This window comes from Notamacropus eugenii, chromosome 1, assembly GCF_028372415.1.
Source record: "Notamacropus eugenii isolate mMacEug1 chromosome 1, mMacEug1.pri_v2, whole genome shotgun sequence".
NCBI lineage: Eukaryota > Metazoa > Chordata > Mammalia > Diprotodontia > Macropodidae > Notamacropus > Notamacropus eugenii.
Window position 1 is genome coordinate 58,910,390 of NC_092872.1, and position 15,026 is coordinate 58,925,415.

The 15,026-nt window shown below is 36.3% G+C and overlaps 1 protein-coding gene across 3 annotated transcripts in view; it reads left to right on the forward strand.

Moving 5' to 3' along the window:
• DNAJA3 (DnaJ heat shock protein family (Hsp40) member A3) overlaps positions 1 to 15,026 on the forward strand; it is a 46,266-nt gene that overhangs the window by 20,470 nt on the left and 10,770 nt on the right. For all 3 annotated transcript variants that reach the window (XM_072603464.1, XM_072603470.1, XM_072603478.1), the window contains exons 6-10: positions 5,402 to 5,549; positions 6,043 to 6,107; positions 11,387 to 11,515; positions 13,263 to 13,378; positions 14,219 to 14,316. In XM_072603464.1, coding sequence (XP_072459565.1) covers positions 5,402 to 5,549; positions 6,043 to 6,107; positions 11,387 to 11,515; positions 13,263 to 13,378; positions 14,219 to 14,316 — 556 coding nt within the window. The remainder of the gene's footprint in view (positions 1 to 5,401; positions 5,550 to 6,042; positions 6,108 to 11,386; positions 11,516 to 13,262; positions 13,379 to 14,218; positions 14,317 to 15,026) is intronic.

Genomic DNA, 15,026 nt, shown 5'->3' on the forward strand with positions numbered 1-15,026 from the left:
ACTGGGGTAGGAGGTTAGCACAGTTCAGCACATGCTGTGTGCAGCAGGGTAGCAGCAAGGCTCTGAGTACCTGCTCAAGCCAGCAAGCAGACCTTGGAGGCAACTAATTCTGCAGCAGGTACTTTGAGACCTTTCAGACAGTAAGTGGGGAGGGCTCAGAGAAGACGGGCTCCTTTACAGGCACTGGGTGCAGGACACTGTTGCATTGCCCATAAGGAGATCTAGGTGGCAGTGTCAGGGTAAGGAGGAGCACCAGTACGCCAGTATGATACGGGGGAGTGGGGACCCTGGTCACAATTCTACTGCAGAAAATTATGCTTGTGGTTGCTCACAAGCTAGATTATAAGCCTGCAGAGTAGTGACCACACTTCTCCTTAGATCATACCACCTCAGAAGAACTGAGAACTCAGAGCCCCATAGCGCCCCTCTTTCCCCCCAACTAGCTCTGAAAACAAAAGAACAAAGAAACTGAAGCTGTGGGCAATGCCCCTTCCACCCTAGAAGCAGAACCCAACTTTAACATAAAGTTAAAAGTCAAGAAATAAGTGGGGAAAAAATGAGCAAGCAACAGAAAAAGAATCTGATCACAGAAAGTTACTGTGGTGACAGGGAAAACCAAAACAAACTGGGAAGGAGCAACAGTATCAGGACAGCTACATCCAAAAAGCCTCAGTAAAATAATAGAAAGCTTAGGAACCACTGGGGCCTTAAAATAAGTAGCATTTATCTAAAACTAGAAGCCTTCCCAATAAGAACAGAGGTGAAAGCAAGGAAAATTTAACTCTCTACAAACACCTGGCATCAGTAAAATAGAGAAAAGACAGATTAATGAATTGGGCTTGCAACGAAAAAAGCTAAAAAAAGAACCAATTAAAAATCCCCAATTTACTAATTTGGTAATCTTAAAAATCAAAGGAGAGATTAATAAGTGTGAAAGAAAAAAACGTTGAATAAAAACTAAGAGCAGGTTTTATGAGAAAACTAATGAAATAGATAAACCATTGGTTAGTTTGATTAAACAAAAAGAAAACCAAATTATTAGTATCAACAGTGAAGAGTGAATTCACCACCAATGAAGAAAGAATTAAAGCAGCAATTAGGAGCTTTTTCGTCCAATTATATGCCAATAAATATGACAGTCTAAGTGAAATGGATTAATATTTATGAAAATATAAGTTGCCTGGGCAGAAGAAGTTGAATGCTCAAGTAACCCTATTTTGGAAAAATAAATTGAACAAGCTGTCCCTAAGAAGGAATCCCCAGGACTGTATGGATTCAGAAGTTAATTCTACCAAACATTTTAAAGAATAATTAATTCCAATGCTACGTAAACTATTTGGAAAAATAGGCAAAGGAGTCTTGCCAAATTGCTTTTATGACACAAATATGGTGCTGATGCCTAACCCAGGAAGACCAAAAACAGAAAGAAAACTATGCACCAACTTCTTTAATGAATACTGGTACAATTTTTTTTCCAATTTTTAAAAACATTTTTATTTGAAGTTTCGAGTTCCAAATTCTAACCCTCCCTCCTTGAGACGATAAGCAGTCAGTTATGTGCAGTTACGGAGAACATTTCCATGTTATTCATTTTGTATAGGAAGACTTGAATAAAAGAAAAAAATGAAACAGTGAAAAATAGCATGCTCCAATTTGTATATAATCAATATCACTTCTTTTTCTGGAGGCAGATAATATGCTTCATTCTTAGTCCTTTGGAATTGTCTTGGATCATTGTGTTGCTGAGAATAGCTAAGTCATTCACAGTTCTTTATTAAACAATATTGCTGTTACTTTTACAATATTCTCCTGGTTCTGATCACTTCCCTGTGTTATCAGTTCATGTCAGTCTTCTCAGGTTTCTTTGAAATTATCCTGCATGTTCTTTCTTATAGCACAATAATATTCCATTACAATCATGTACCACAGCTTGTATATTCCATTCCCCAATTGATGGGCATTCCTTTGATAACCAATTCTTAGTCACCACAAAAAGAGCTGCTATAAATATTTTTATACAAATAGGTCCTTTTCCTCTTTTTTTTGAATGTATTTGGGATATAGATCTAGCAGTGTTATTGCTGGAAAAAAGTCTATGCACAGTTTTGTAGTCCTTTGGGCATACTTATAAATTGATACAAAAATTTTAAATAAAATACTAGCAAGGAGATTCCCCCAGGACATCACATGCAAGACTGGTTAAATATTAGGAAAAGTATTAGCATAATGGACCACATCAATAATAAAACCCACAAAAATCATTTGGTTTTCTTAATAGAAGCAGAAAAAGTGTTTGACAAAATGCAACATTCATTTTTATTAAAAACTCTAGAAAGCATAGAAATAAATGGAGCTTTCCTTAAAATAAGTAGTGTTTATCTAAAATAGCTGTCTTTAATTGGATAAGCTAGAAGCCTTCCTGGTAAATCAGGGATGAGGCAAGGATGTCCATTGTCACCACTGTTATTCAGTATTGTATAGAAATGGTAGCTGTAATGTAGCTGTAATGTAACGATAAGAAGAAAAAGAAATGGAACTCGAATAGGCAATGAAGAAATAAAACTATAGCTCTTTGTAGATGATATTATGGCATATCCAGAGAATCAACTAAAAAAGTAGTTGAAATAATTAACAATTTCAGCAAAGTCACAGGATGTAAAATTAACCCACAAAAGTCATCAGCGTTTCTATATATTACCAACAAAAGCTAGCAGCAAGAGACAAAGAAATTCCATTTAAACTAAATGCTGACAATTTAAAATACTTGAGAATCTACCTGGTTAGACAAACTTAGAAACTGTATGAATGCAATTACAAAAAACTTAATACAAATAAAGTCAGGTCTAAACTATTGGAAAAATATTAATTGCTCATGAGTAGGCCAAGCCAATATAATAAAAATGATAGTTTTACCTAAGTTAATATACTATTCAGTGCTATACCTATCAAACTACCAAAATTATTTTATAGAACTAGAAAAAAAATCATTAACAATCTGGAAGAACCAAAGATCATGAATATCAAAGGAATTATTGGAAGAAAAAATGTGAGCGAAAGTGCCCTAGCTATAACAGGTCTCAAGCCGTATTACAAAGTAGTAATCATCAAAATAGTCTAGTACTGGCAACAAATAGAACTGGGGATTAGTGGAATAGATCAGGTATGAAATACCTGGTAGGAAACTGTGATAGTAATTTTGTGTTTGATAAACCCAAGGATCCAAACTTTTGGGACAAGAACTCACTATTTGACATAAATTGCTCAGAAAACGGGAGCATTTTGGCAGAAACTAGGTATGGACCAACACCTCATACACTATATACCAAGATGGGTACATCATTTACACATAAAAAGCAATATAAACAAATTAGGGGAGAGTGGAATAGTTTACCTGTCACATCTATGGATAAGGGAAGAATTTAGAACTCAACAAGATATAATGAACATTACAGGATATAGACTGGATAATTTTTATTGCATTAAATTGCAAAGTTTTTGTACAAACAAAACCAACCAAGATTAGAAGGAAAGCAGAAAATTGGGAAATTTTTACTGCAGGTCTTTTTTCTTTTTTTTTTGATAAAGGTCTTATCTGTTTAGATATAGAGAACTAAGTCAAATTTGTAAGAATATGAGTCTTTCCCCAATTGCTAAATGGTCAAAAGATATGAACAGGCAATTTTCAGGTGAAGAAATCAAAGCTATCTATAAGCATATGAAGAAGTGCTCTAAATCACTTTTGATTAGAGAAATGCAGGTTAAAACAACTCTGAGGTACACCTCACACCTATCAGATTGGCTAGCATGACCGAAAAGGAAAATGATAGATATTTTGTTGGAGAATATGTGGGAAAATTCAGAGACTAATGTGTTATTGCTGGAGTTGTGAACTGATCTGTCAGTCCTGGAGAGAAATTTGGAATTATGTATTCCTTTTGACTGAGTAATACCACTACTAGGTCTTTATCCCAAAGAGATTTTTTTTTTTTTAAAAAAAAGGACCTATATATACAAAAATATTTATAGTAGCTCACTTTGTGGTGGCAAAGAATTGGAAATTGTGGTATGTGATTGTGATGAAGAACTATTTTACTATGAAAAATAAAGAGCAAAATGCTTTCAGAAAAACCTGGAAAGACTTGGGTGAACTGATGCAGCGAAGTGAGCAGAAACAGAACATTGGACACAGTCACAGCAACTTTGTACGATGATCAACTCTGATAGACTTAGCTGTTCTTGACTATAAAAAGATCCAAGACAATTCTGAATGACCTATGATGAAAGAAAGAACTGATGGAGTCTGAATGCAGATTGAAATCTGCTGTCTTTTAACTTTATTTTTCTTAAAGTTTTCTTTTTTTGGTCTGTTTTCTTTTACAACCTGACTAATATCAAAATGTTTTGCATGACTGTGCCTGTATAACCTTTATCAAATTGCTTTCCATCTCAATAAGGGGAAGAGAAGGGAGGGTGGAAGAGATTGTGGAACTCAAAATTGTAAAAAACAAAGGTTAAAAATTGTTATGTATGTAATTTGGAAAAATAAAATTCTAAAATTATGCTAATTCAGTAGGATAATAGAAGAGTAGCAAACATGAATAATTTTTAAAAAATAGAAAAATTAGATCGGTAGATTAGACTAGACAGGAAGAATCAGAAAGAAGGAAATTTGGTAGCCCAGTGTTTAAAAGACCTACAAACATAAATATTCCACAAAACTTTGAGATGGGGCCATGACCTGAATATTAAAGACAATGCCATCTGTGTACTTATTCATGCGTAGCAGCCAGTGAGGGGGCAGTGTGATGTATTGGATAGAATGCTAGACTTGCAGCCGGAAGACCTGACTTTTTCTGCTTTAGATCCCTGTTAGCTGTGAGATGTGGTGCAAGTCATTTTACTTTGCTTGCCTTGGTTTCCTGATCTATAAAATGAGGGGGTTTGGACTTCATGGCATCCAAGGTCCCATCCAGCACTCTAGTCAGTGATTCTGTGAATGCAGTAAAATCAGCTGATAACCATAAAATACTTCATAAATTAAGAAAAAAACAAAAAAGCTTCATAAATTACTTTCCCTCCCCTCCAAATTTATAGTTGCACAGGTAGAATTTTCAGGTACTCTTGCAGAGGAGGTAGACTCTCATCTTCCATTATTGATAAAACCAATATGCACCTTTTTTTTAGTATTCAGAGATAGCTTTATTATTTCTAGAAAGCTTCGTTTGTTAGATTAAGATGTTTGAGGAGCATCTAATCTGTAGGACTTTCTTAATTTTATTCACACACATGTAAAATATATAAATCTTCATTGAGTCATTTTCATGAGAGCCATATTTAACAGCTATCTTTCAGTATATGGAAGTGAAAGAAATGTATTGGTTTTTCTCCCTCTTTTTAACAGGAAACCATAAATACAGGCCCTTTTGTGATGCGTTCTACATGTAGACGATGTGGAGGCCGTGGATCCATAATAACTACTCCATGTGTAGTATGTAGGGGAACAGGTCAAGCCAAACAGAAGAAGAAGGTCGTGGTCCCAGTACCTGCAGGTTCATTTTTATACTTACTCAGTGTAGAACTGATGCTTTAGAATTAAAATAACTTTTTTTTTTACTCTTTATATCCAAGTGATAAAGTTGTAGTAAAGACAGGTGAAAAATAATAACTATTTGGAGATGTTTTGAAATCAAGGTTTTTAAGACATTTGGTATTCTTTAGTACTTAATATATCTTATGAGGGGAAAAAATAGTCTCAACATTGTCTTAATTTCCTTTCCTTTGGTTCTCTTGCTCTTCCTCCGGTAGGAGCCAATTATATACCTCCTAAAGGTATAATAATTTCTTTTGTGGTTTCTGGGGTGCTTTTTCATTTTTAAAAAGATGTTATAATTTCAAGAAATCATACTTCTTGCCTTTCTAGAAAGATACATACTATTTTGCAGGTAAAATATAGCATTAGAGAGTGAGGTTTTAAGGGACCTTCTAATAGGAACCTGAATGATTTAAAAGATTTAAAAATATTTAATTTTGTTCTTATTACAGGTGTGGAGGATGGCCAGACTGTTAGAATGCCTGTAGGGAAAAAAGAAATTTTTATAACATTCAAGGTATGTTGAAGGCTGTGTGTTGGTTGTTTTTTGCACAGCAAACATAGAATCTTCTGCTATCCTAAGGAAGGTAGGGAAAGTAGAGGCAGCATTTTCTCTTTTAAATGCAAGTAGGGTCTAGACAAATCTATTGGAAATATTTCTTGAAATTGGGGTTTTTAATTGAAAATGTTGAAATCAGCAAATACATGTATTTGTTATGTATCCCCCCACGTATTTGGGGATAATCAAGGCATAAAAGACAGCATAAGAAATTGCTGCCATAGAGATTGAGTCATCCAAGTTCTGCTTAAGACCCTGAATCAGGACTACAGACTGAAAATTCTAATCTTCTAAACATTTGCTATCTTTATGGAACGCTTTCCACCCACTACTTCCCGCTATGACTAGCAAACTCCCACCACTTGCTCCTTTTCCAGTCTTTGTGATATGTAATCCTGAGCTGTCTATGAATAAACCACCTTCCCCACCATACTCTACCTTCATCATCTCCCCATGTTACATTCCAGCTCTCTACCTGTGTCCTCTAGAGTTCTTGTTCCACCACTAACTGGACTTTTATTTTGAAACTTTCCTTCTCAATCCCCTTCAATCTTTATGGCACACAAAGAAAGCTGGCTTCCCTCAGATGACTCTTTGGCTACCCTTTCTATCCTTGTTTGCACCTTGTCACATACTCGTTACCCACTAACTTTGAGATGCTTTCTTTGCCACTGTCACTCTGCATCTCCTTTGTTGATGTTCACCTCTTCTACATTTATTATACATCTCAGACCATGATGGCTGTTTTGTCTACCAGACACCATGTTATTTTTGTCCTCAAGAGTTCAGTGCCTGGCACACATTCTTTCCTCCGTAACTCCTTCCCTATACTAGGGAATTTCAGCATATGTTGATGTTTCTTCCCACACTCTAATCTCCTCCTTAATCTCCTCAAATCTCTCTTCAGACCTCGTCACTGAACTAAAATTACAGCCTCCAATCTTACCAGTGATCTGATTGTCAAATTTTATGGTTTTCTCTCAGTCTTCATCTTTTGACCCTTCTTTAACATTAAGCTACCCTCTTTTCTCTGGGCTTTCATGATTCTGCTTTCCCTTACTTCTTCTCCTGCATACCTGACAACTTCTCAGTCTCCTTGGCTGGCTCATCATCTCTATCACACCTCTTAACTGGATGCATCTCAGGGCATCTGCAGATGATTTGCATATATATGTCTCCAGCTTGACTTTCTTCTCAGCTACACCTCCACATTGCCAGTTACCTTTTGTGTATTTCAAACTGGATTTCCCACAGATATCTTTAACTAGAATGTTTAAAACAACTCTTTGTTTTTCCCTAAAACTATCCCTTTTCGTGAACTTCCCAATTTAATTGTCCTCTACTCTTCATTCTCCCCCACTTGCATCCTTTTCATTCTCATTAGTCACAGCTGCCTTAAGTCCCTCCTTATACAATCCATTCTCCACAAGCTACCAAAGTGATTTTTCCAAAGCACAGGTTTATAACGACTACATCATGCTATCTGATAGCTCTAATTATTTCAAGGACAAATATGAATTCCTGTGTGGCTTTTAAAGTCTTTTCCACCTTGTCTCAACCTACCTTTTCAACCTCATTCTTCCCCTTTCCATGGTCTTTGTTCTAGCCAAACTGACTCTCCTGTTCTCATGTATGATCCTCGATCTCCTTACTTTTTGGCTTGCCCTTCTACTTGCAATATGCTTTATTCTCATATCTACCTTATAGAAATCTTTATTTCCTCTAAGACTCTGCTTAAGTTCCACTTTCTACATGAACACTTTCCTGATTTTTCAAGTGCTATTGCCTTCCTTTCCTAAACTAACCTGATTTATTTTGTATCCTTTCTGTTTGTACTTACATATTTACATGTTGTCTCCCCTGATGGAGCATTGGCTCTTTGAGGGTAAGGATTGTTTGATTTTTGTATCCCCAGCACCTAGAAGAGTGCCTAGCACGTAGTTCTTAATTACTGCTTGTTGTGTGATTGATTGAGATAGAGAACACAGGTAGAGAAATCTGGGAGACAACTTTGAGCAAATGTTTTGGACAAATAGAAGATTTCCCCACTGTCTTTTTAAAAATAAGTTTTTATTGATATTTTCTGTTTCTTACATCACCACCTTTATCAGATATATGACAAATGGTATTTTTTTAGAGAGGAAAAAATTAGCATAATTGATCAATACATTAAAAAAGTCAAAAAACACATGCAATATATAATGCCTGTGGACCTCTCGCCTTCATAAAGGGGTGCATTTGGAATGTCTTTTCATCATCCTTCATTTGAGTCCCACTTTTTTGTTGCATTTACTTTTGATTTTCTTTTGTGTCTCTATTCATTAACATTGTTGTAGTCACTGTTTGTTTTCCTGGCTCTGCTTATGTCACTTTGCATCATTTCATATAGATCTTTCTATGCATCTTTGTATACATCATTTCTTATAGGACAGTAGTATTCCTTTATATTTATCTCCCTACCCTGTTTTTAAAAAAGAAAAACCTGAAGGTCCTTACTTTGCACTATCATTTTTTAAAATTAGCAAGCATTTTAAAATTAATCTGTCCCTTCCACAGTATCCCTGTAGCCTCCCAGTTGAATCAAATAAAGCTATCAGTCGTATGTTAAGTACTTTATGTGCCAGACATTTTGAATTGAGTGCTAGGACAGAAAGGCAAAAAAACAAACAGTTCCTGCTTTCAGTTTCCTTGCAGGCTAATGGGAGAACAACACACAAGCTATGTACATACAAGATATATACTGGATAAATTGAAGATTAATACAGAAGTAATGCATTAGCATTATAGAGGACTGAAAAAGGCTTCTTGTAGAAGATGGGATTTTAGCTGGAACTTGAAACCAGAGAACCCAGGATAAAGAAACGAGAAGAGAGAACTCTAGGCATGAGAGGCAGCCAGTGAAAATGACCAGTCAAGAGATGGAGTGTTTTACGGGAGGAACAATAAGGAAGCCAATGTCACTGGATCACAGAATACATGGAGAGGATCAGGAATAAGAATGCTTGAAAGATAGGGAGGGGCCAGGTTTTGAAGGGCTTTAATAACCAAATAAAGCATTTTATGCTCAATCCTATAGATAATAGAGAGCTACTCAAATTAATTGAATAGGAGGATGACATTGTTAGACCTGTCCTTTAGGAAAATCACTTTGACAGCTGAGTGGAGTATGGGTTGGAATGAAGACAGACCAACCATTTGCAGTAACAATGGCAGGAGGTATTAAGGGCCTGTATCAAGGTGGTGCCAGTGTCAGAGGAGAGAAAGGAGCACGTAAAAAAGATGTTAGAAAGGTGGAATCAACAGGATTCAGCAACAGATGGGAAGGTAAGAGAGTGAGCAATTCAGGAAGACATCTAGGTTGCAGTCCTGAGTAACTGGGAGGATGGTGGGTGTCCTTAATAATAGGGAAGTTGGGAAGATAGATAATGAGTTTAGTTTGAGGCTAAGTTTGTAGGTCACCTAGTTCAAGATGTCCAAAAGACATTTGGAGATTTGAGAGGAGAGGTTAGTACTAGATAAATAGATCATCTTCAGAGAAATGATAATTAAGTTCATGGGAGTTTATGAGATCACTAAATGAGGTGGTATAGAGGGAGAAGAGAATAGGACCCAGAACAGTCTTGGGGGACACCCATGGTTAGAGGATGGGATCAAGATGATCTAACAAAGGAGACTCAGAAGGAAATGATACAGGTAAGAGAGCTAGAAGAGAGCAGTGTTACAAAACTCTAGAGAGACAAGAGTGTCCAGGCTGGAGGGAGAGGTCAAGAAGGATGAAGATGAAGAAAAACCATTGGATTTGACAGTTAAGAGATGATTGGTAACTTTGGAAAGTGCAGTGTCAGTGGAATGATGAGATTGAAAGCCAGGCTACTTTAGAAGAGAATGAGATGAAGAAAAAGGGGAAATAATGACCGTAAATAACCCTCAAGGAGTTTAGTCAAAAGGGAGAAGAGAAGGGGTGATGATTAGCAGGGAAGGAAAAATCAAGCACGTAGTCCGACAAAAATTAATTGGCTGTGTTTGAAGATGGCTGTCTTTTCATCACCTTTGTGGATGTGAATTATTGGTTTCATGTTCTCTCAGACTCATGACTTATCATTGTATCGTTTGAAGTACTGAGGTCTTTCAAAGTTTTTTCCCTATAGTGTTATCATTGTATATATTGTTTCCCTAGTTTCATTAACTGTGTGCAGTATTAGTTGATACGTCTTCTTAATTTTCTCTGAAACTCTTCATTTCCTGTGACACAGTGATATTCCATTATATTTACGTATTGTAATTTGTTTAATCATTCTCCAATAGGATACCTATTGCCTTAGTTTCCAGCTTTTTTACCACCACAGAAAGAATTGCTGTGAATGATTTTGCCCTTTTTAATTTCTTTGGGTTATAGGCCTAGTACTGGTATAGCTGAGTAATTTTCTGTCATAATTCCCAATTGCTTTCTAGAATGACCACCAATTGTGTGTGTGTGTGTGTGTGTGTGTGTGTGTGTGTGTGTGTGTAAATATGTGTATATACTTATTTGTCTACATGCTGTGTCCTTTAATGCACGTAACAGACTCAATAAATGTTTATTAGCTAGTAGGTTATTCTTGGCTTCTCCAACTCCACAATCTTGTGAGGAAAACCCACCTTTTTTTTTTTTTAAAGACTTGGTTTTCATATTTTGTTTTAGATGAAAATGATGGGGTAGCACATGGATCTGATCTCATTAATGACTGGCATGGGAGATTTGAACTGCTCTGTTTCGGACCTGGGATAGTTTGCTTCCGCCTTAGGCAAGGAAGTCTTTCTTGGTGGCCCCCTACTCCTGGGAGCTGTCACCTTGTTGATAATGGAACTAGTGTTGGACAACTAGGAAGATTAGCTCACTGCATTTCCATCCTCCTGAGCACAAGAAATAGACTCATGAAGAAATTTCTATTTTTTTTTAATATAGCACCTGATATATTGAAAAAACAAAGCTGTTTTTTGCCTCTCTCGTACAATTCAGTGTATAACAGGTTGAAAAAGGATAGATATTTTTTAAGGATGGAGAAAACCTATGTCCAAAACATTGAAGAGTCCAATTTGGGGAAGCATAGTCTTTTGGTCATCATTCTCCTTGAAACAAAAGCAAAAAGGGTTAAAATTGTACCTTACACCCTAGAATTTGGTTTTCTGATAAATAATGTGTCATTTACAGAGCTTGGTCTCTTGGTTATAATCCTTTTCCATCCCTGATATTTTAGGTTCAGAGAAGTCCTGTGTTTAGGAGGGAAGGAGCAGATATCCACTCAGACCTCTTTGTTTCTGTAGCTCAAGCTGTCCTTGGTGGGACAGCCAGAGCTCAGGGGTTATATGAGACAATCAATGTCACGGTAAGTCACTTGGTCTGCAAGAAATTAAGTACAGTTATAAATTAAGGACAGTCTCTTTACTGTCCTGCTGTTTTGCTTCCCTGTGATTTGCCCTGTGCAGAAAAATGGAATTCAAGTGTCCTGTAACTGCTGAATTAATAACATATACAAACTTTAGGATTATGCTTTTACATTCTGAATAAAGCACATTTTTAGGTTGTTGTTGAATGTAACTTATTTCCTTATTAAAACTCATGATTGGCCTCAATTGAACTGGCCTCAATCAGTAATTATAATTTATGAAAAGTCAAAATCACAGATGACTCAAAAGGGAATAGAGAGACATATTGTATGCCTAAGTAGGTTACATTATTTCATCCATTATGTCCTGGTCTGCTGTTGCCACTTTCTGGTTTTTGGAGGAATAAAGATCTTTTTTTGATTCATATGTTTAATTCCTAGTTTAAACCATTCTTTATCTGTATTTATCTTCACCATTCTTCCTGATTTCTCCCAAGAAACCTGTAGTCTTCCTATTTCCTCTTTCTGGCCTTTGACCTGGTTTCTCTAGAAGTTTTCTCCTGCTCACATTTTTTATCTGTCAGTTTTTAGCTCCCTCCCAGTACCTAGTTCAGTACTCTGCTAAATAGTTGGAGCAGTATTGTTGCCAAATTCCAGAATTATCAGGTCAAGGAGAAAATACTGCGAGCAGCCAGAAAGAAACTATTTAAATATTTTTAGTCAGAATCATACAGGACCTTGCAGATTCTACATGAAAAGGTCAGAGGGATTGGAATAAGATACTGCATAAGGCAAAGGAGGTTGGAGTACAAGCAAAGTTCATTTACCAAACAAAATAGAGCATAATCTTTCAGGCAAGGAGATAGACATTCAATGAAATAAGGGGTGTCCAGACCTTCCTTATGAAAAGGCCAGAGCTCATTAGAAAATTTTGTTTTCAAATGCAAGACTCAAGAGAGGCATAAAAAGATAAACAGGAAGAGAAAAGAAAAACAAAACTTGTTATTTAATATGGGCACACTATTTATATCCCTATATGGGCGTTACCTCCCTCTAAATGAGTACCTAAAAAGGCCAAGGTCTCGCATTGCATTCTGGGCCATCTCTAGTCATTCTGATGCATTGATGAGTATCTGGTCACTGGACCCAGATGGCTCAGGAGGAGAAGTGAGGCAGGTGACCTTACACAGCCCTCCCTCACTCAAAACAATGTCAAGTAGAAGTCATGTCATCTTTTCTCTGATGTCATGGTCTTCAAAAACGAAGGGCAAACACAGACAGATAGGCTGTAGCCTATTAACATTGAAAAGAAGTATGCAAGAAGTGACTTTAAAAATAGTATTAAGAAAATGTATAATAATGATAATAACAATAGCTCATGTTTATGTAACACTTTTAAGGTTTGTATTTTCTGGGAAAAGGAAGTGGATTGGTCATGTAGCTGAAGTGAAGGATCAGGGAGCATAGAATATTAAAAAAAAAAAGAAAACCTAGAAGAAAGCTTCCAGCTCAGTGGATCAGTTTTCTGTGGAGCATTTTATGAGAAGATGTGGTTGGATTATAATCTGCATGGTTAGAGGGAATATTCAGATTCATGAAGTTTGGGCTTTATTGAACTATTAGTAGATTAAATGACAACTAACTCTTTCCAAGGCAGCACTTTAAGATTGTCTTACTATAATGAAAATTGTTCACTTGGGCCCCTGGGAACAAAGGCAATCTCAGCACATTTCTTTTGCATTCATAGATACCTCCTGGGATGCAGGCTGACCAAAAGATTCGAATGAGTGGGAAAGGCATCCCCCGTATTAATAGCTATGGCTATGGTGACCACTACATTCATCTAAAAATTAGAATTCCCAGGTAAGTGACTAGTTTGGCAGTACAGTAGAATCTAATAAATCTTTCACTTTGGTAGTAGTCAACAATGCTTATTGAGAGGGTTACTCTGTATAAATGAAAATTACTTCACTTCTGAACTGCTCTTTACTTTTTGCATTAATGCTTTTTCCCTCGCAAGAATCCATTGTGGATAATGGTTATTGCTGAAATAATTTGTTGAGAAGTATTTCAGAATTTGATTTTCATTTAAGTTTTGGGGGAAAATCTGGCTTAGGTACTTTGTTTTTACTATATTCTGTGGATTTTTTCTACATTTTAGGGGTAAGAAATTTCAGCAAGTCACTTTTTTGGTGTGAATCCAAAATTTTTTCTGCAGATACTTCTCTGAAATTATAGTGAAAGCCAGTGGAGAAAAAAGTTATTTTTCTCCTAACCTCTTTCAGAAATATGTATGTTTTGATGGTGAATGAATGAAAATAGGTAGGATGATATATCATTTTAGGTCAACCCGAGGAGCACAGTATGTTAGTCACATAGTTTAGTGTTGGATGCTTTTTTTTATAAGATAATGCAGAGATTATTTAGATCTATCAATTAAAAAGAAGAGTGTGAGCGAACATGTAGTGTTTTTATCAGTGTAAGAGTATGGAAAAACATGTCTTTGTATCTGAATGCTATGATGAACCTTTATTTTTCCTGGACATGCAATGGATACACTAAAGGATTCTTGAATATTTTAGACATAGATATGGTTTAATCATTGTTTACTATGTACTAAAGACTGTCATATGTCACTGTCCAGAACAAGCATTCAATAGCCATTCAGAAATAATGGTACGTTGCCTTGTTTGCCCTTCACAGAAGACTGACGAGCAGGCAGCAAAGCCTGATGCTCAGCTATGCAGAAGATGAGACGGATGTTGAAGGGACAGTAAATGGTGTCATAAATACAGCTACTGGTAAGGATTTCATGCAAGATGTTGTTTTTTAACACTTCAGAGGTGACTGAGTGGAACATAGAATACTTCTTTCTGGTTCTTTTGGGAAGAGTAAGTAAAAGACTTCCCTCCCAATTATGGGGACATTGAGAGATAAGTAGATCAACTTTTTTTTTTACCCTAGTATTTTTGTGTGTTGTGTATTTGCCATCTTTTCTAGAATGATTATTGTAAGCAGACAACATATATTTGGATACAGAATGATTAGAAGGGTATCTTTTTCTTAAAAAGAATATCATTTTCTCTTTCTATATCTGTACTATGGTAAGAATGTTAACAAGTGCCTCTTGCTAGATGGGAATCTCTGTAGAGTAGTTAAGAAGGGTGCTGGGTTCTATCATACTTGTTCTGCCACTTGTTATGTGACCTTGGGCATAACATTTAATCCCTGCTTCAGAACTGCTCATCCGTGCTTTTTGGGGAGAATTCTGATTTCAAAAGCCTTTTGAGGTGTCACATACAGGAGTCAATAGGAGTGCACAACATCAAGCAACAAATAATCATTTGACCTTTAAAACATTTTTAACACTGTCTTTAGTTAAATATGAGAAGTCAGAAGAGTTTGTTCTGAGCTTAAATGTGATGCATAATGTTAGGCAATGTGGCATCCTGGAATGAGCATAGGATTTGGAAGTCAGAAAACTTGGGTTCGACTTCCAACTCTGGCATTT